A 21,958-nucleotide genomic window follows, 5' to 3' on the forward strand; every position below is an offset into this window, starting at 1 on the left:
ATTCAAGCAGAGCGAGCAAGTTCATCAAATACTCACAATGGCGGACACAGAAGGCAGATTGTTTTGATTTTTGGACCAATGTGTTACACAAAATTATCTAGTTTAATTGTTAATCAAAAATAATATAACATGTAACAGTGCTGTGTAGAATTTAGACACAATATTCCAATCAACAATGTGAAATAACTAGTCCTAATCAGTAGTAGAACAAAATATTGTCATCATGGAGATTGTTGGGGATTACGAATATAGCACAAGCAATATAATCGGACATGGAGCATTTGCTGTTGTTTTTAAAGGAAGACTCCGAAAAGTGAGTATTATGTTGTTTTTAACAAATTGAATCATTCCAATAATTGAATAAAAATATTTATTCCCTTGATGTAACCTTTCTTCAATCATGGCGGAATCATCACAATAAACTTTAATGCCCATGCTTTTTTGAATCCTTTGTATGTTATCATCTTGCCATAGAAAAGAAGATGCTATTTACATCACGTAGACAAATTGGGAGGTTCAAATTATCTTATCACCAACTTGTTTAGTCTACTCAGTAAACAAAAACGTTAGCTATTTTCCACATATCCACACACGAAGACCTGAACTATCATCCTACGTTATTGCATACACTCAATATCTTCTCAGTGTGCCACAAATTGAGATATTTGAACATCAAAATTAAAAAAGAAAATGATTACTCCTTTTAAAACGTTAATTAAGAACTATAATCATCCTCATTTATCTACTGTTATACGGAATCATGCGTTTTTAATTCTTCCAACCTAACTTATCTTTCAACTTTGTTTATTTTCATCTTACAAGTCACTACCTACTCTATTCAATAGTATGGATAAGTAAATAATACTATTGATTGAGTTATACTGATTTCTACTAATCTAACTAGACTATAAATAAAAAAATAATATGCTATTAAATTTTTTTACACTTTTGGAAATTACAACCGCTCGTTTCACAAATGTTATAGTAGTAGGAGATTTCAATACCGATTTTGCCAGGCAGGATAAAATGACAGAGGACATTAGAGATATTATTAATATGAATAAATTAGAAATTAAGGTCCACGAATATACAAGAGTAACTCGAACTTCACAGACAATTATTGATAATATCCTCACAAATATAGAAGGTTGTAATGTCAGGTTAGGTAGCTCAGATCTATCAGATCATAACTACCAAATTTTAGATGTTAAGTTGCAGGGCCAGAATCCAAGCAGAAAAAAAAACTTTTGTGAAAGAAATTCAGCAATATGAGCTGGGAAATATAAATTGTTTGAAGCAGGAACTGCTTCAAGAAAATTGGAGTAGTGTTTATAACAGTTGTAACCTAAATTACAAATATAAGCAATTCATTGATACTCTAAGATTTCACATTAGTGTATGCTGTCCAATAAAAAAAGTCAAAGTATAAAGTAAATTAAACAAAGTAGATGAATGGATAACTGAAGATATTCTTACTCAAAGAAATATTGTTAGGGAAGCTTATGAGGAATTTAAATTAGTGAGGGATGTTCCGAGTGAAGTCAAATACAAATGTCTAAAGAAAAACTATGCAAAAGAAGTGAGGAAAGCTAAGTGTAAGAAAACAGCTGAAATATTAACAACTAGTACCAATTTTAACTCTGCTGTTTGGGAAGTAATTAATAGAAATAGGAGAGCAGCTCAAAAAGATACAGTTACTAATGTCCCTAGGATAATCGATGAACATGGAAATTATATGGATGATAGTAAAGACATTTGTAACTTTTTCAATAAGTATTATCAACAGGTTGCATATAATCTCCAAAAGTCACTGAACACTAATACTTATAATACAACTACATTAAATGCTGAGCCAATTGAAAAGGTATTTAAATTTCATCCATTATCAAGAGATGAGTTGTCAAGAATAATAAAAATTTGAATAACAAAAAAACAGTAGGATTGGATGGGGTCTCAAGCAAAATTTTAAAAGAATGTGAAAATGAATTACTGGACCCTTTATTGCATCTCCTTAATACTTCACTAGAGCAGGGTATTTTCCCTGATGATCTGAAACAAGGAAAAATTTTGCCAATTTTCAAGAGCGGTGATTCTGAAAGAGTTGAAAATTATAGACCCATTAGTATTCTAAATGTAATAAGTAAAATTTTTGAAAGAGTAGTTTTAAATAGGCTATTGATGCACCTGGAAGAAATTAATTTCATATGTGATGAACAGCATGGGTTCCAGAAAGGGAAATCTACTAAGACTGCAATAGTATCCCTTGTTGAAAGACTAATAGATATAATAGATTCAGGTGAGAAGGCAGCCGCAATATTTCTTGATTTATCCAAAGCTTTTGATTGTGTGAACCATAGAATATTATTGGAAATACTAAAAACTGTAGGTGTGAATGGTATAGAACTAAAATGGTTTGAATCATATCTCATAGGTAGAAACCAGTGTGTTGAGCTTACCAAGGTGGATGGGAATGAAATAGTAAAATTAAATCTCAAAAACTGGAGGTCCAGGCTGGAGTACCTCAAGGCTCAATTCTGGGTCCCTTACTGTTTCTGTTGTATGTGAACCAATTACCAAAAGAGTTAAAAGATCACAGAGCTCTGTTGTTTGCTGATGACACATCGCTTATCTTTAACAATTATTTATTAGATAGTCTAGAAATAAATGCTTTTACTGGAGTACAGTCAATTGTCCAATTCTTGAAGCAAAGGCAATTAACAATAAATAGTAAGAAATGTCAATTCCTACAATTCAAAAGTAAATATAATTCAGTAGAGGATAGAGAAATAAATGTGTTTGTAGAGGAAAATGAATTAGACCAAGAAGAGAAAGTAGCATTCTTGGGAATTTTATTGGACAGGAAATTAACATAGCATCCTTACATTGAGAGGATATGTAATAAGATATCATCTGGGGTATTTGTCCTGCGGCAGCTTGCTAGGCTGAATGATAAAAAACTACTGTTAACTGCTTACCATGGACTTATACTATCTCATATTAGGTATGCTATTTTAGTATGGGGTAATTCATCTCAACAAAATATGGAAAGGGTGTTTAAAATTCAAAAGAAGACACTCAGATGTATAGAGAAAGTGAATAGGTTAGACTCTTGTAGGCCTTTATTTAAAAAGCTTGGTCTATTAACTGTGCCATCTTTGTATGTATATGAAGTTGTAATGCATGTGAAAACGAGGTGTGATCCAGAATTCAGATGTTCATGAGTATAATACGCGAAACAGAGCAGATTATCATATAATGGGTCACAATAGTAGGTTATTTGAACAAAAACCAGATTATATTGGTAGGAAATTTTATAACAAGTTACCTCAAATCTTGAAAAGTAATGATGATTTGAAGATTTTCAAAAAACAAATTAAAAAATATTTAGTTGATAGAGCTTTTTATAGTGTACAAGAATTCCTTTCAAACCTAAACTAGGTTGAACTACTTAGTGTTAGAATTATTATGTAATAACATGACTTGTCTTATACTCCATGACTGGAGTCTTTAGGACGTAATCTAATAATTTAGTAGATCATGAGTCATTAATATTTATTGAATAAAACGTACTCTCAAATTCAATTTTAATCTGCTGTTATCATGTATCCTATTAATTTTTTCATCATTTTCCTTAATATTAATTTTAGATTTTGTAGTTCAAGTGTCAAATCAATTTTTCTGTTTTGAGAATAATCCACAAAATTTGCTAAATTTATGGATTTTGCAGAATAATCTATTCTGTTTAGAGAATGCTGATTAGCCTATGTCATACATTGGCTTATTCTTTAACTACTCATATAAGATTTTCAATAATGATTTGCATATCCTGTTGAAAAAATATCCTTATTCATATCATTGAAATTTAAATGTAATGATAATATCCTCAAACTTGGATAAATTCTATTTTTGTATTGAAACAGTTGAAAAACTACTTATTAATTAAGCTTATTCTTAAACAGAAATCTAAATTAATTACGTCTTTTAATTTGGATTTTCTTCTAATAATAATTATTAATTTATTAGCATTTTAATAATGGCAATACCTCAGTAATTTCCATCTGTAAACTACTTATTGTTACCAGTAGGTCTATCGTGCTTATTTTAATAATAAAATCCTGTGTTGTAGATTTATTCCAACTCGAGCATTTTCATTTTTATTATAGAAATTTTCATCTTAAAGTTTAGTTTCAGTTAGGCCTATTGTAAACTCATATTAATATTTTTTATTGCAGAATCCAAGGAATGTTGTCGCCATCAAAAGTATCACAAAAAAGAACTTGGCGAAATCACAGAACCTTCTCGGTAAAGAGATAAAAATTCTCAAGGTAAGAACTTTTTTATTCCACAATAATAATATTTTGCTTTATGCTTATCTATACGGACAAAGAAATCTGTTAAATGAATCTTAAATCTGTGATATCACCTTGACTTCTAAATTAATCTAGTAAAACGTCTTTGTCCAAGACTAAAAAGACAGGTTGCACAAAAGCCGGTTAAATTTTAACCATGATTAATTTCACCAGAACCAATCAGAGAAGGCCTTTCTGATAAGACGGCTTCTCTGATTGATTCTCGTGGAATTAATCACGATTAAAATTTAACAGGCACTTTGTCTAAAATGACTTATGCAGTTGATAATAAATCTACTTATTTTTAATGCAGTTCACCATCATAAAGCGCATGCACTTGAAGTTCAACTTGATCTAGAAAATTAAAGTTCATTATATTTTTTAATTGTGTAATGTGTGACATGATCTCAATAATAATTAATTTATTGGCGGAAATTAGGTCAAAACAGATCTGAGATTGATATTAAATTAATTTCTTTATCATTTTTTATCCTATTTACTTCAGCGATGTAGGGCAATTATTTATCAGTAGGCTACATATTCTAAATATGACCTGCGGTGTATAACTTTCCCATTTTTTTCAGATAACTGTTGTAATTTATAAGTTTGATTTTTTCATTCATTAGAATCTGTATATTCTTATCATTCAATTGAAATGAAAATATTGTCTAGTCGGTTTTTTATGAATGAGTGAAAGCTGATGCAACAAGTTGATTTTTTGAATGTTTTAATAGATTTAATGTTTTTGTTTGTTAACAAATGTCGGGGTTACTACAGTTATGTGAAAGGTTACTGATTGTTCTATAGTGAGGTCCACGTTATAATGGCAGTGTTTGATTAGCAATGGTATTTCTATCCTTGTCTTTCATTCAACAGAGCTGATATCGCTATCCCTTTCTCGCTTTGCTCTGTTCTCAGATCGTCTTTTAACAATGTAGAATTAATAAATAATTAACAAAATATTTCATCTTAATTATTTTGAAATTATTGAAAAATATAATTTCTTGCTTAATAAAATATAATTATTTTAAACGTTTCATCGCTTAAACGCGAATGAACAGTTACTACTACATCTGTAAACTACTTATTGTTACCAGTAGGTCTATCGTGCTTATTTTAATAATAAAATCCTGTGTTGTAGATTTATTCCAACTTGAGCATTTTCATTTTTATTATAGAAATTTTCATCTTAAAGTTTAGTTGCAGTTAATGTAAACTCATATTAATATTTTTTATTGCAGAATCCAAGGAATGTTGTCGCCATCAAAAGTATCACAAAAAAGAACTTGGCGAAATCACAGAACCTTCTCGGTAAAGAGATAAAAATTCTTAAGGTAAGTACTTTTTCATTCCACAATAATAATATTTTGCTTTATGCTTATCTATACGGACAAAGAAATCTGTTGAAAGAATCTTAAATCTGTGATATCACCTTGACCTCTAAATCTAGTAAAACGTCTTTGTCCAAGACTAAAAAGACCGGTTGCACAAAATCCGGTTAAATTTCAACCGTGATCAATTTCACCAGAACCAATCAGAGAAGGCCTTTCTGATAAGACGGCTTCTCTGATTGGTTCTCGTGGAATTAATCACGATTAAAATTTAACAGGCACTTTGTCTAAAATGACTTATGCAGTTGATAATAAATCTATTTATTTTTAATGCAGTTCACCATCATAAAACGCATGCACTTGAAGTTCAACTTGATCTAGAAAATTAAAGTTCATTATATTTTTTAATTGTGTAATGTGTGACATGATCTCAATAATAATTAATTTATTGGCGGAAATTAGGTCAAAACATATCTGAGATTAATATTAAATTAATTTCTTCATCATTTTTTATCCTATTTACTTCAGCGATCTAGGGCAGTTATTTATCAGTAGGTTACATATTCTAAATATGACCTGCGGTGTATAACTTTCCCATTTTTTCAGAACTGTTGTAATTATTTATTATAAGTTTGATTTTTTCATTCATTAGAATCTGTATATTCTTATCATTCAATTGAAATGAAAATATTGTCTAGTCGGTTTTTTATGAATGAGTGAAAGCTGATGCAACAAGTTGATTTTTTGAATGTTTTAATAGATTTAATGTTTTTGTTTGTTAACAGTTTTCGGGGTTACTATAGTTATGTGAAAGGTTATTGATTGTTCTATAGTGAGGTCCACGTTATAAAGGCAGTGTTTGATTAGCAATGGTATTTCTATCCTTGTCTTTCATTCAACAAAGCGGATATCGCTATCCCTTTCTCGCTTTGCTCTGTTCTCAGATCGTCTTTTAACAATGTAGAATTAATAAATAATTAACAAAATATTTCATCTTAATTATTTTGAAATTATTGAAAAATATAATTTCTTGCTTAATAAAATATAATTATTTTAAACGTTTCATCGCTTAAACGCGAATGAACAGTTACTACTACATCAATAAACCTGTTCCAGCTATCGTCTATACAAGGCATAAACTTGACAGAGGATCGGTAACGTTTTTCTCCTATCTTTCTCCACTGCCATTATAACGTGGACCTCACTATAGGGAGAACTCTATTATAATGGCAGTATCCGATTAACATTGGTGTTGCTATCCTTCATCCTTGTCTATCATTCGACACAGCAGATAGCGCCATCCTTCTGTAGCTCCACAACGTTGTCAGATCGATTTTCAATAATGTAGTAATGCAGTTGACTAATCATTGAAATAGTTATTTGTGCAACTAGTGCGCAAAGTGACAGTTTGCTGCACCGAAAGAAACGTTTATGGAATGGTTTCTTGAGTGCAGCAAACGAACTTTGCGCACGTATTTCACATTAAATTTTTCCTACAGTTACCATTGAATATGAAAAGTGGGTAATTATGGGTAAAATTGCCTGAATAATGTAGTAGTGTTTGAATGGCGGGGGGCAGCTGTGTGGTGTGTGCTGTGGTGGCACTGTGCTGTCGTTGTCCTTGGTTATAATATCTACTTAATAATTAGCGCGTTGTGCTTCGTTGCACCTCTGCTCACTATAGCAGCCACAGCAGTCACTGTTACCAACTTAATTTTGATTTTGCTGCACTGGTGCTCCATATAACCTACTAACTATTTTGCGTTGTCATGCTGCAAATCTGGAGTACGCAAAGTACTCACTTTGCGCACTAGTGCGGAAAAGTGATTCTTTGCAGCCTGCAATCAGTGCACAAATGGTCACTTTTCAGGGTATCTGTAGGAAAATATATTTTCTTGGCGAATAGAATACAATTGATTATTTCAAACAATGATGATGGTCATATTCATATGATGTTACATAAAGCTGCGTACACATATACGCACTTCCAACCCGCACCGAGCACGCTCTGCCCTCGTACCGCCCTCGTTCCTCCACCGAACCACAGTCGCTCCGCCCATGCACCCATCATGAACGTTACGGAAGATGTTAGATCTTCTCGCGTTCCCCGGTCGAACCACTGTTGCTCCCCGGTCGATCATCAATCGCTCTGCTGGAGTGACGTTCGGTTGTGGAGCAGAGCGAAAGTCTGTACGCACCTTTAGATTTACCGGTATCAGTTACCCTCTATAGAAGGCAACGGATTATTTTAAAGAAGGATGAACTGTTAATATTGGATCAGATATACCGGTACCAGCTATCCTGTATAGAAGGCAGTGGCAAGGCAGAGAATCGGTAACGGTGTTCTCCTATCTTACTCTACTGCCATTATATCGTGGACATTTTTATATCCTCTGTATAAAACATGCAATCTTGCCGAGTTACAAAGGTGGGAAACTCTAATACGCATGAAGTCAAGTCTGTTACAATGATTGTTATCGGCAACGTTGTTCTCCTATCTTTCTCCACTGCCGTTGTAACATGGTCTTCACTATATATAGTTCAACCACAGATCCAATAGTTTTGATATTTGAAATTCGTTTGAGAATTTGAAATATGAGAATCTGTTTACTTAGGTCAGGTTGCACAAAAGCCGGTTAAATTTTAATCCTGATTAATTTTACGAGAACCAATCAGAGAAGGTCTTTTTGATAAGACGGCTTCTCTGATTGGTTCTCGTGGAATTAATCAGGATTAAAATTTAACCGTCTTTTGTGCAACCGGCACTTAGTCTGTGGTTTTTACTTTCAGCTGGAGATAATCCCCAGTACTTTCAACTGATGATAATTTAGATAACTAAATATTTTATATTTTATATTTTCTATATATTTTATATATTTTAATTTGCAGTAGACTAGATAAAACTGAAGTAAATTTATTACCGTATGTTGAAGTAATTGGTGAATTACTGTCTTTAGTTTTCAACATGGTTATACTGATACATATACTTTCTTTATCCACTGCTATTATAACGTGGACCTCACTATAGATTCTTTGTCTTGTCACTATTTGGTAATGTTTTGTGTGTTTATATTGAATCCAATTTTTATATTTTAATGTTTATATTGAATCCAAAATATAAAAACATTTTAAATTCGACTTTTCTTTCTAGGAGTTGACAGAGCTTCACCATGAGAATGTCGTGGCGTTGTTGGATTGCAAAGTAAGTCTGATGACACCTCTCGTCATTTTCAAATTTTATTGAAATATTTTAATCTTATAGATTCGTAAAAAATCATAGTTTAAGCTTCCGATAACAACAAACTTCAATTCATGTCTTGAAAGTTGATATATTCGATAGGTCCAGAAGGTTGTAGTCTGATTCGATATTTTCATTAGCCTATATTCTTGAAAAATAATATTCAATTCAATTATCAAAATAATTTAATCATTTTTCCATACATTAATTGTATTTGTTTTTCCTACTATTGATGATTACTCTTCATCAATAGTAGGAAAAACATCGAATATATCAACTTTCAAGACATGAATTGAAGTATGGTGTTATCGGAAGCTCAAACTATGCTATTATTCTCATCATATATTCACACTCCCTAAGTGGGATTAGAATGTTTTTACATTTATCTTATTGGACATAAATTCAATGCTACTACTTCGCACTCTAACGTATTTTACTGCTATGAAATATAATAATACGCTTAATCATGTATAAATTTATTTTTCAGGAATCCGCAAACAATGTATTCTTGGTTATGGAGGTAAGTTCAACTTTTTTATTCCTTCTGTGCTCACAATGATTTCATTATAATATTATTGTTGTATTAAAATAGTTATTTGTGCAACTAGTGCGCAAAGTGGCAGTTTGCTGCACCGAAAGAAACGTTTATTGAGTGCAGCAGAGGAACTTTGCGCACGTATTCCACATTAAGTTTTTCCTACAGTTACCATTGAATATGAAAAGTGGGTAATCATGGGTAAAATTCCCTGAAATCTATCAAATGTATATGTGTGTAATCTTATTATTAATAAATAAAATAGAATGTAGTATGTGTGTTTGAATGGCGGGGCGGCTGTCAACTGCTGTCATCCACTGTTGTCCACCACTTCAAGATTCTTATAACGTGCACCACAGTCACAGTTACCAACTTAATTTTGATTTTGCGGCACTAGTGCTCCATATAACCTACTAACTATTTTGCGTTGTCATGTTGCAAATCTGGAGTGCAGGAAAAATTTTTCCCGCACAAGAGCGGAAAAGTGATTCTTTGTGTTCTGTAATCAGTGCAGCAATGGCCACTTTTCAACGTAACTGTAGGAAAAATAACTTACAACTCCTTTACACAACTTATCTTTTTTGTATATATACGGTATTTTACTTTTACTAATATTATCAATTATAACATTGTAAGGTTAGCCGAGACGACTAAGGCTGGTCACACACCGATTAGTCAAGACAAGACTAGTCACGTTTAGTCACAATACTTCACATAGTTGCTTATGAAGACATGTCTAATTGCAATGACTAATCAGTGTGAGTTGCGTCATAAGCAACAATGTGAAGTGTTGTGACTAAACGTGTCTTGTCTTGTCTTGACTAACTGGTGTGTGCCTATCCTAAGCGTTGCACTATTCAGTCTGCTAGTGCTACCTGATGATGGGTTCGAATTCCGCCGGCTGGCATGGACGTTTAATCTCTCATCAAATCACTCAAACCACTTACAAACTGAAGCTCATGTGGGCATCATCCGAAATACTAATAAAATAATAATGTTTTTTTTAGTTTATTTATTTCATAAGAACATAGAAAGGCTTACAGACAAACTCCAGTACGAGCCTTAATGACATATTTGATAGTATAACATTACAATTTAAAAAGAAAATAATATCGCACTTCATTGAATATTCAAAATTCAGTAGGCTATATAAAAAGTTTTCATTATTAATTTGATAGTATGGAATGAAATAACATTTTTCATCTTTGTTTAATTTCAGTACTGCAATGGAGGTGACTTAGCTGATTACTTAGGAGGTAAGATAATAAATAATCATTATATTTAAGACATTCATATGATAACTAACAATCATTACTTCAATGATAATAAAACAGTAATTTTGTTGTTAGTACAGTAATATCTTGAATATACATTCAACCAATCTTAATGTCGGATTTACTATCTTCTTTGCATGAAATATTCTCCTATCACTAATTACTAATTCCACAGAAATGTGTAATCTTTTAATGAAAAACAATTACTTTATCTTGCATGAAAATAACAGTTGACTGAATGATTTAGTCAAGAAATGACACTTAACGGTGTGACATTTCCTGAAGCACTCATTACACAGTTTTCTGATCATGACACATTTTCACCTACTTGAAATATTTATGGATTGAAGGGTTTTGATAGCTTACTTATTTTTTTAAATAGTACAAATAAACAGTGACCTTACACATGTAATGAGAGTAATATATTTCATACTATAAAATTATTCATATCAGTGAATCTTTCCAAATATTGAAATAACATTTTAAACGAGATTTTATTGTTAATAATTGTTAATAATAATTTATTGTTAATAATAAATAAAAATTAATAATAATTGTTAATAATAATTTATTGTTAATAATTGTTAATAATAATAATTGGTTCTGCCACCAATGTCCTAGTTCCCTCATACTGTCCTTATTTCGATTTTAAGTAGGCGATTTATTCTAATCTGTTGTTGAAATCCCACATAAAATCCAATTTCAATATTATTTCTTCAAGTTGTTAAGCCAGTTACACACACATCGATTTTTGGCCTTGAAAATTCTACCAGATTAAACTTCACTCTACAACGGAACTTGACAAACATATCTGTTTTACAGTGTCTCTTTAGGGTAACCGTCCACTGAAACCGTATTCAACCGATCCGGTTAATTCGACCGAATATGGTCGTCCATTGGAACCGTTTACGTCAGTCTAGTCCAGTAGTTGGCTGGTTGTCAATTATTGAATTAACTACTATCATATCCACCAAAATTTGTCATAAACAATGATTAGCCTATATTGAGATTTTGAAATTTGAATAAACAAGTATCCACTAAATCAGTTATTCATTACAATACCTTCAGATCCTATTTGTTCAGCAATCTTTGTCGACAGATTCCTTTGAACATCACGACGATGATATACACCGTGATTCAAAACTAATTCCACAGAAATGTGTAATCTTTTAATGAAAAACAATTACTTTATCTTGCATGAAAATAACAGTTGACTGAATGATTTAGTCAAGAAATGACACTCAACTGTGTGACATTTCCTGAAGCACTCATTACACAGTTTTCTGATCATGACACATTTTCACCTACTAGAAATATTTATGGATTGAAATGGTGTTGATAGCTTACTTATTTTTTTAAATAAACAGTGACCTTGCACATGTATAGAGAATTAGTTATTTGTGCAAATAGTGCGCAAAGTGACAGTTTGCTGCACCGAAAGAAACGTTTACGCCCGAGCCGTAGGCGAGGGCGGAATGGTTTCTTGAGTGCAGCAGAGGAACTTTGCGCACGTATTTCACATTAAGTTTTTTCTACAGTTACCATTGAATATGAAAAGTGGGTAATTGTGGATAAAATTGCCTGAAATCCATCAAATGTTTTTCTGTGTAATTTTATTATTGATGAAAACCTTAATCCTAAAATCCTAAAGTCCTCGTTGTCGTTGGTTATAATATATAATAGTAATAATTAGCGCGTTGTGCTTCGTTGCACCTCTGCTCACTATAGCAGCCACAGCAGTCACTGTTACCAACTTCATTTTGATTTTGCTGCACTGTTGCTCCATATAACCTACTAAGTATTTTGCGTTGCCATGTTGCAAATCTGGAGTGCAGAAAAATTTTTCCCGCACTAGAGCGGAAAAGTGATTCTTTGCGTTCTGTAATCAGTGCAGCAATGGCCACTTTTCAACGTAACTGTAGGAAAAATATATTTCATACCATAAAATTATTCATATCAGTGAATCTTTCCAAATATTGAAATAAAATTTTAAACGATATTTTATTGTTAATAATGAATAGTTCTGCCACCAATGTCCTAGTTCCCTCATACTGTCCTTATTTCGATTTTTAAGTAGGCGATTTATTCTAATCTGTTGTTGAAATTCCACATAAAATCCAATTTCAATATTATTTCTTCAAGTTGTTAAGCCAGTTACACACACATCGATTTTTTGCCTTGAAAATTCTACTAGATTAAACTTCACTCTACAACGGAACTTGACAAACATATCTGTTTTACATTGTCTCTTTAGGTTAACCATCCATGAAACCGTATTCAACCGATCCGGTTAATTCGGCCGAATATGGTCGTCCATTGGAACCGTTTACGTCAGTCTAGTGCAGTAGTTGGCTGGTTGTCAATTATTGAATTAACTACTATCATATCCACCAAAATTTGTCATAAACAATGATTAGCCTATATTGAGATTTTTAAATTTGAATAAACAAGTATCCACTAAATCAGTTATTCATTACAATAATATTCAGATCCTATTTGTTCAGCAATCTTTGTCCACAGATTCCTTTGAACATCACGACGATGATATACACCGTGATTCAAAAAGAATACCACAACTTTGAAAATCTGTATTTAATCATGGAAACATAATAGAAACTTGGGTTGTAAATCAAAATGAAGAGTATTAAAATGAGTTTTCCCCACTAGAAAACAAGTTCACACATGTTCAATGTGACCCCCTCCAGACACTCGAGTGATATTAATACGATACTCGAACTCGTTGCACACCCTCAGTGTCATATCGGGCGTAACAGCTTGTTTTTTCTGACCTCACCCCCTGCGATATTTTTCTATGGGGGTACGTTAAAGATAAGGTGTATCGACCGCCTCTACCAGCTAACATTGAGGAGCTCAAACAAGAAATAACAACAGCTATATAAACTGTTACGCCCGATATGCTACTGAGGGTGTGCAACGAGTTCGAGTATCGTATTAATATCACTCGAGTGTCTGGAGGGGGTCACATTGAACATTTGTGAACTTGTGGGAAAAAACTTATTTCAATACTCTTCATTTTGATTTACAACCCAAGTTTCTATTATGTTTCCTTGATTAAATACAGATTTTCAAAGTTGTGGTATTCTTTTTGAATCACGGTGTATTTTGTCTCGCATATCTCATATGCTCTTGAACCAAACATCAAATTTCCATTGTACATAGTTACAACTTTATAAAACAGAACAACTTCAAAAAACAAGACTGTGAAACAATTTTAGGTTAGGAACACTTTGTTGTCTCAGCTCGACTAGTTAGTTCGGCCGGATAGAGCCGGAAAATCCCATTCAATTCTGATCGAAAAATTGATCGGCCGGAGACGGCCATGCACGGCCGTATGAACCTGTTGCAATGGACGATCATCTATTCCTTTCTTTGTTGGGGGATCGGTCGGACGAGTTCGGTAGTTTTCGGCCGATGCTAGTTCGGACGAAATCGGTTCTAGTGGACGGCCCACCTTATAAATTCTATCAGATTAAACGGAACTTGCCAAACATCATCTGTTTAATCTAATAGAATTTATAAGGACGGCAAAAAATCGTACATCTAAAAATCGATTTGTGTGTAACATACTATCTTGGCTATTTAATTTACAAGATTAAAGCATGATTCATATCAAGCAAATCATGGATTTAATTCTATTCCTATGATTTCACAATCTACCTATAAATAGTTCAATAATTACTTGAAAATCTTGAGGAGCGAACTTGATATTCGTTGACAGTTCAATGATTCCTCTTGTATTTATTCAAGCTAAAGATAACATTGACATAGTTTGCTAATTACTATTGTCACAGGCATGTCAACATTCTCCTTTCAATCTTACTATTATAAAGGAGGTGAAAAAGTGGTATTTGTATGTCAAGGAGAAATTAGTTTGAACTGAATATGCAATAGTTATTTGTATATCTAGAGTGAAAAGTGCTGTTTTTTCTCCCTGAGGGAAAAGTTTGAAGCCCGAGGCAAAGCCGAGGGCAGCAATTTTCCTGAGGGAGAAAAAGTATTTTTCGCTCGTGATGTACACAACATTTTTCCTCCATCTACATTTTTTTATAGAAACTGCAAATAAAATCATTCTAATAACTTATGTATTGGTGACAATGATTCCTAACAACATAACCTAAATCTAAAACCTAAAAACCGGTCGATTGGCACTGCCGATTGCGCAAAAGTTGTAACAATAATTATATCAGCTGAGCAGCTACCAAAAATGGCTGACTCCAGATCATGCGGTTCAGATTTGAATTGCAGATCAAAAATATTTGTTGGCTGGTATTTTGAATAGAATAAAATATTTTAAAAATTGTATAAATTTTTATCGTCTACTAATATTAAGAATATAATAATTATCATACAAACATATATATTTCATGAGTTAATCAGATTTCTGGTTGTGGTATTGAATTCAGTTGACTCAATGACAGACACCTCTATTATGCTTTCTCATCTGAGCTTAGACATTCTAACCTATTACAATGTAAGTTTCAAAATAGAGATGCTCCCCATGTTATTTAATGGAGTCACTTTTACTCCCTAGGGAGTTTTTCTGTTTTTTACTACCGAGAGCGAAAAAGTGACACTTTAGTATTAGGTTTCAGGGAGTAAAGTAAGTACTTTAGACAGTAGGTGGAGGAAAAATCAATTGGTATTCAGTATAGCATTAATTTCAATTATTCAATGAAAAGCCCTACTACTAAACTCTTTCTCCTTTTGTTAATTCCTATTGTTATCATAATACAACTCATATTATTTTTATTATTATAGTTTATTTTTCATTCAAAGTTCAATTAATATTTTATTGAAATACAGAGACCGGAATATTAATCTGACGATTTTGTAGCATTTGTTATGTTTGAACCACTGTCATTGAAAAGGCGGGAATGTGGTACATCGACAGGTCTATTCTTGTCATTTCAGTAGCCAGTATGTCGTTGTCAAGTGAACATCAAGCGATTGTGATTGAAGCTTATTTTTAAAATAATGACTCAGTTATTTTAACACAGCGTTTATGTCGCAGACATTTCAATAATTTAAATCGACACGCGCTTGTTCCCAGTAGGAATACGATCTTGTTCTGGGTAGAGAATTTCAGGAACACGTTCTCTGGGTCGATGTCAAACGAGGCAAACGACAGAAGAGTCCTGCGACAGTCGAGACCAGCGATGGTAGAGACCGGCGACATTCGAGGCCAGCGACGGTAGAGGACTCCTGAAAAAGTGGCCTCAAATGTCGCCTGCGTTAGGCGACAGTTGAGGCCACTCTAATTTTTGTACAGCCCCGACAGTCGAGACCTACGACGGGAGAAGACTCCTGAAAAAGTGGCCTCAAATGTCGCCTGCGTTAGGCGACAGTTGAGGCTACTCTAATTTTCGTACACTCCCGACAGTCGAGGCCTACGACCGTAGAGGACTCCTGAAAAAGAGGCCTCAACTGTCGCCTGCGCTAGGCTCTCCAGAATGGTAGACTGCACCAAAAGAATATTATCATTTAATTTGTATGGATTTACCAGCAATTGAATAATATCCCATTATTCCTTCCATATTATGAATAAGTATTGCAACTTTACAACTGTAAATAAACCTTAGTTGCTTCATCAACTAAACATATTTCATGTCCAACATGAATGTGTCAAACATAGCTTCATGTCCCTAAACATATTTTTAAGTAATGAGAATCCATTAATACTGCATTATGCCTCCTTCATTGACAAATCTAAATATTTATCCATCTTCTATCCATCTATAAGACGAGATCTGTCTTTCTTTCTGTTTGAATGTGAGCTCATCACGCTTGAAATACTTGACTGATTAAGCTGTAATTCTTCACAAAGATGATCGTTCTGAAAATCCTTCAAGGATAAGCACTATCTACCTTCAAAGTTCATATGCTTTTTCTATGAAGGAAGTTTCCATTATTTAGTTTTCAACAAATCAGAAGTTATAATCATTACAAAATGTATTTTGTCTGGAATCGCAGTAGGATGTGTCCTCAACTGTCGCCTGCTGCAAGCGAGTCTCTAATTTTTGTACAGGCCCGACAGTCGAGACCAGCGACATTCATTCGAGGCCAGCGACAGTTGAGGCCACTCTAATTTTCGTACACTCCCGACAGTCGAGGCCTACGACCGTAGAGGACTGTAAAACAGTCCTCTACGGTCGTAGGCCTCGACTGTCGCGCCCCTACGTTCTCCGCTTTAAAGGCGAAACCAACAGGACGAAAACGAACCGTGAGAACGCCTGAAAAACGCCCGAGTAGCTGTTACACGGTCTCCACGACGTTCAGCAGCGAATCATGCTGTTGTGCTAGCCATTTCTGATCGAAGTGTACGACGAATTCTTCATTCCGACCTAAAATTCCATCTGTATAAGATAATGTTAGTGCAACAACTTAATGCAAGTTATTGGTCGCATTGGAAAGCCGCTTGCGAGATCATTCTCGAAAAAATATATTACAATCCTATCTCACTGACAGATACTTTAGGGTCAGGCATGAAAGTTCATATTCTGATTTAAAGGAAATTAAAGCAGGAGTTCCTCAAGGCAGTGTTCTGGGACCAGTTCTTTACCTACTCTATACCAGCGATATTCCCAGCCTTGATGAGAATACTACAGCAACATTTGCAGACGACACAGCCATATTATCAGTAGACAGTAATATTCATATTGCAACAGAGAAACTACAGAGATCCATCAACAGAATTCAAGATTGGACTAGAAAGTGGAGAATGAAATTGAATGAAACAAAGTCGATTCACATCAATTTTACCAATAAGAAGGACCTGCCCATACCAATAACTATCAACAACCAATTTGTACCATATGCTAATGATGCCAAGTATCTAGGTATGACCTTGGACGCAAAGCTTCGCTGGAAGGCCCATGTCAAGAAGAAGAGAGAAGAGCTTGGAATCAAATATAAGAAGCTGTATTGGCTGATCGGAAGAAACTCCGTCCTTTCAATCCGAAACAAAGTACTACTGTACAAACAGATATTAAAGCCAGTATGGACGTATGGTATACAACTTTGGGGGTGTACCAAAGACAGCAACATCAATGGCATTCAACGTTTTCAAAACAAAGTGCTGAGGAACATTGTGGATGCTCCTTGGTATGTCAGGAACAGCGATCTTCATAGAGACCTTCACGTCGATCTGGTGTCCACCGAGATCCAGAGGCATGCGGAGAGGCACGAGGGGCGACTGCACCAACATGACAACGTCGAGGCGATCCAGCTGCTAGACAATGGAGGGTTGGTGCGGAGGCTCAAAAGGAGGAAACCGTTTGAACTAGTGTAGTGCTTGTTCAAGTAGTGTCCAGTGAAAGAGCAGAGCAGTGATTGAGTGAATCTAGCTTCTATAGTGCAGTCAATAAGTGTACATATTAATTAAACAATAGCAGTAAGAGTTTCTAATGAGAAATTCACTGTTCAATTTTTCAAGTAGTAATTTAGGATAAAAAAAATTAGCTCATTAGTCTTTAAGATAGACTAGATGGCTATAGTATTGACCAATAGAAAAAAAAAATCTCGAAAATGTCCACCAGGATGCCATTATTCTTTCAAGTGACGAGGAACATTTTCATTTTTCGGGATTTGTGAATAAACAAATTATTGAGCAGCCAATAATCCACAGAAGGAGGAAGTCATTCAACGAGAAATTAAAGCAATTCCACTAGTGATCATTGAGTGACAATGGCAAATTTTAGAATCAGGTTAAGTGAGTGCGTGAAAAGTAACGGAAATCATTTGGATGACATAATCGACAAATAAAAAACTTTGTGAGTGATCTATGAAATTCACTGTAAATCGCAAAATTTGATCTTTAATTTGATATATTATATGATTTCTTGTATTTGGCAATAAATTTATTATTCATTCATTCATTTTATTGTACGAAACACACTTTATCGAATGAAAAAGACTAAGAAATTGTCAAAAAATCACTGATTTATTGATAATTAGAAAGACCGGTTTCGGTTATTACACCATTGTCAATCTCTGTTAATCTCTGTCAATCTCTGAGATTGACAATAGTGTAATAACCGAAACCGGTCTTCCTTGACAATTTCTTAGTCTTTTTCATTCAATATGAATAATTACCACAATATCAACTTCTCAACTACACAAAAAAACACACTTTAGTTATTATCCATTAAAATCGTCAGGTTTTTATGCCGGGCCCTGTATTAGTTGACTAGATTGATTACTAAACGATTTTTAATGTGTGTAATATTTTTGTTCTATAATTCTGGAAGTCTATACAAGTTTAATATCTTCTCTAATCGTGGGTTTCTTTTTGTTACAGTTAAAGGTACTCTGAGCGAAGACACTATCAGGCTATTCCTGACGCAACTTGGTGAGTTATTGAAAACTTTTTACGATAAATCGATTAAAAATTGTGATTACAAAACAACTATAGTGAGGTCCACGTTATAATGGCAGTGAAGAAAGAAAGAAGATCAACGTTGCCAATCATCTGTTTTGTCAATGCCTTCTATAGACGGTAGCTGATAAGGTTTATTGATGTATTAGGCTTTCAGTTGATCCAATCACTATACTATTATTAAGACTGTGAAAAATCTAAACATTTATCCGTGCAGTTTCACTAATTTCATACTAAAACTTTCTCTTGTCAGAATTAATTGGAATGCTTAAGTTGATGAACCATTTGGAAACTTTGAATCTTTAGTAAGAGCGTTATAATTTCTGGGCAATAGCCTGTTTTTTCTTTTCCGACTATTGTATTGTTCGCTCTATCTAATAAATAAATAAATAAATAATGGCAGTGGAGAAAGATAGGAGATCAACGTTGCCAATCCTCTTTCTTGTCAATGCCTTCTATAGACGGTATCTGATAAAGGTATATTGATTTAATATTAACTGTTCATTCTCGTTTAAAATAATCAATTATATTTTATTAAGCAAGAAATTATATTTCTCAATAATTTCGAAATGAATTTTCATAATTAAGATGAAATTGCTAATTCATTATTAATTCTACATTGTTAAATGACGATCTGGGCAACAGAGCAACGTGAGAAAGAGATAGTGCTATCCGCTTTGTTTAATGATAGACAAGGATAGAAATACCATTGATAATCAAACACTGTCATTATAACGTGGATCTCACTATAGTTGATCCAGTTCATTACTGAAAATTACTCAATTGCTGAGAAATCAACAGATCTCAGTTTCTCATCGAGATGTATTCTTCCATATTTGAGATATTTTGTTGCAATTAGGAGTCTACAACGTGTAGACGCATTCGCTTGAAGAAAGTTCATCTCACTTCTCATACATACAATTTTTTGGCATGGGCCAAAATTGGCGCAAGATCGACAATTGGCCTTAAAAGGCCAATAAAGTACCATCATGTTATTATAACGTAGCTGCATGGACTGTCAAATAGTGACGTTATTCATCTGTATATTATAAAGTAAAGATAATCTTTTTCACTTTGAACAATTAATTACGACATAGCAGTCAGGTTACCTGACTGCTATGTCGTAATTAATTGTTCAAAGTGATTATTTAACAAGCAGTTCGTAATGGAATCAAACATTGAAGAGTATAATCTTTTTATTCAACACAGTACGTTGAATAAAAAGATTATCTTATCTTGTCGTATAAATTAGTATTTGAACCGTTTTGGGCTTAAACCTGTGGTACTCTTCTGAAAGTTGTGTGATACTAAATTACTAAGGGCCGTTTGCACAGTGACAGTTTAAACTAAATTTCATTTTCAACCGGATTAAAGCCGTATCAAGTCTAGTTATAATGTGTTCCATTTTGAGTTTAAGCCACCAGCTGATTGAATTCAGTTTAAGCTTTGACTGTGCAAACGGCCCTAAATGTACGAGTATGATCAATACATACTATTACTTCAGGCCCCACAACTAATTAATGACGTCATAACATGTAGATTGATTCTTCCTAGATCATAGTAGTTTCTACTAGCTTATAAATGTAACTTTTGTTACTATATCGATTTTTTATTGGATAGAATCCTATCTAAATTTTAGATTAAATACATTTGTATTTTGATAAATAGAAATTTCATTCAAATAAAAACACTTTATTCCACAAATAATGCAATAATTATCCATACTTTCAGTTTGATAGACATAGGTCTACTCGATTCAGTGATAGATATTGATAAATTCATCTCAACCAAAAATACTTAATATTAGCCTGTAGTTTGTCTAGTTTATTATCATGTATTTCATTTTTATTACTTTCCTTGCCCTACTACCATAGGTAAGGAAAGTATTGCTTTCCAAAAAAAATTAAGGTACCCCAATTTCAAGTTTTCCATACGTTTCAAGGTCCCCTGAGTCCAAAAACATGATTTTTGGGTGTTGGTCTGTGTGTGTGTGTGTGTGTGGTGTGTGTGTGTGTGTGTGTGTGTGTGTGTGTGTGTGTGTGTGTGTGTGTGTGTGTGTGTGTGTGTGTGTGTGTGTGTATGTGTGTGTGTATGTGTGTATGTCTGTGAACACGATAACTCCATGCCTAATTAACCGATTGACTTGAAATTTTAAACTTAAGGTCCTTATACCATGAGGACCCGACAATAAGAAATTCAATAAAATTCAATTCAAGATGGCGGAAAAAATGACGGATAATTACTAAAAAACCATGTTTTTCAAGATTTTCTCAAAAACGGCTCTAACGATTTTCTTCAAATTTATACCATGGATAGCTATTTATAAGCCCTATCAACTGACATGATTCTCATTTCTAGGAAAATTGCAGGAGCTGCGTAATATTATCGAGAAAAATGGCGAATAATTACTGAAAAACCATGTTTTTCACGATTTTCTCAAAAATTACTCGACTGATTTATTTCAAATTCATACTCTGTATAGTTATTTATCAGCTCCATCAACTGGCATGAGTCTCCTTTCTGGGAAACTAATGGGGGGTTCACCCCATCCTTGAGAAATGGACTTTGTAACCTCCTTCTCGTGCATGAGGTAGGTAGGTAGAGCAGTCTATAAAAATAACACATAGTCGAGATATTTCTTCTGTAGAACAGCTGTTTTGACGACTTTTAAAAAATCATCGGATTTCACAATTTACACAAAGGAAAAAGTACTCTGAAAACAATTATATACACACATATACAGTAGTCTGATCGTAGTTTCAAATAATTATGTTGCCGCCAATCGTCATTATGTTATTTCTCTAAATTTTTGTCGTTTAAGAATGAGGCTCCCAGT

General features: G+C 33.6%; 1 protein-coding gene across 2 annotated transcripts in view; it reads left to right on the plus strand.

The window, feature by feature from the left end:
- Positions 1-21,958, plus strand: part of LOC111054141 (serine/threonine-protein kinase unc-51) — a 65,312-nt gene continuing 43,354 nt past the window's right edge. The window contains exons 1-6 of one of the 2 annotated variants that reach the window (XM_039436934.1): positions 1-313; positions 5,591-5,683; positions 8,832-8,882; positions 9,406-9,438; positions 10,673-10,709; positions 19,045-19,095. In XM_039436934.1, coding sequence (XP_039292868.1) covers positions 224-313; positions 5,591-5,683; positions 8,832-8,882; positions 9,406-9,438; positions 10,673-10,709; positions 19,045-19,095 — 355 coding nt within the window. In that variant the 5' untranslated portion in view covers positions 1-223. The remainder of the gene's footprint in view (positions 314-5,590; positions 5,684-8,831; positions 8,883-9,405; positions 9,439-10,672; positions 10,710-19,044; positions 19,096-21,958) is intronic. The other variant, XM_039436935.1, reaches the window with a different exon arrangement.

This window comes from Nilaparvata lugens, chromosome 10 (assembly GCF_014356525.2).
Source record: "Nilaparvata lugens isolate BPH chromosome 10, ASM1435652v1, whole genome shotgun sequence".
Taxonomy (NCBI): Eukaryota; Metazoa; Arthropoda; class Insecta; order Hemiptera; family Delphacidae; genus Nilaparvata; species Nilaparvata lugens.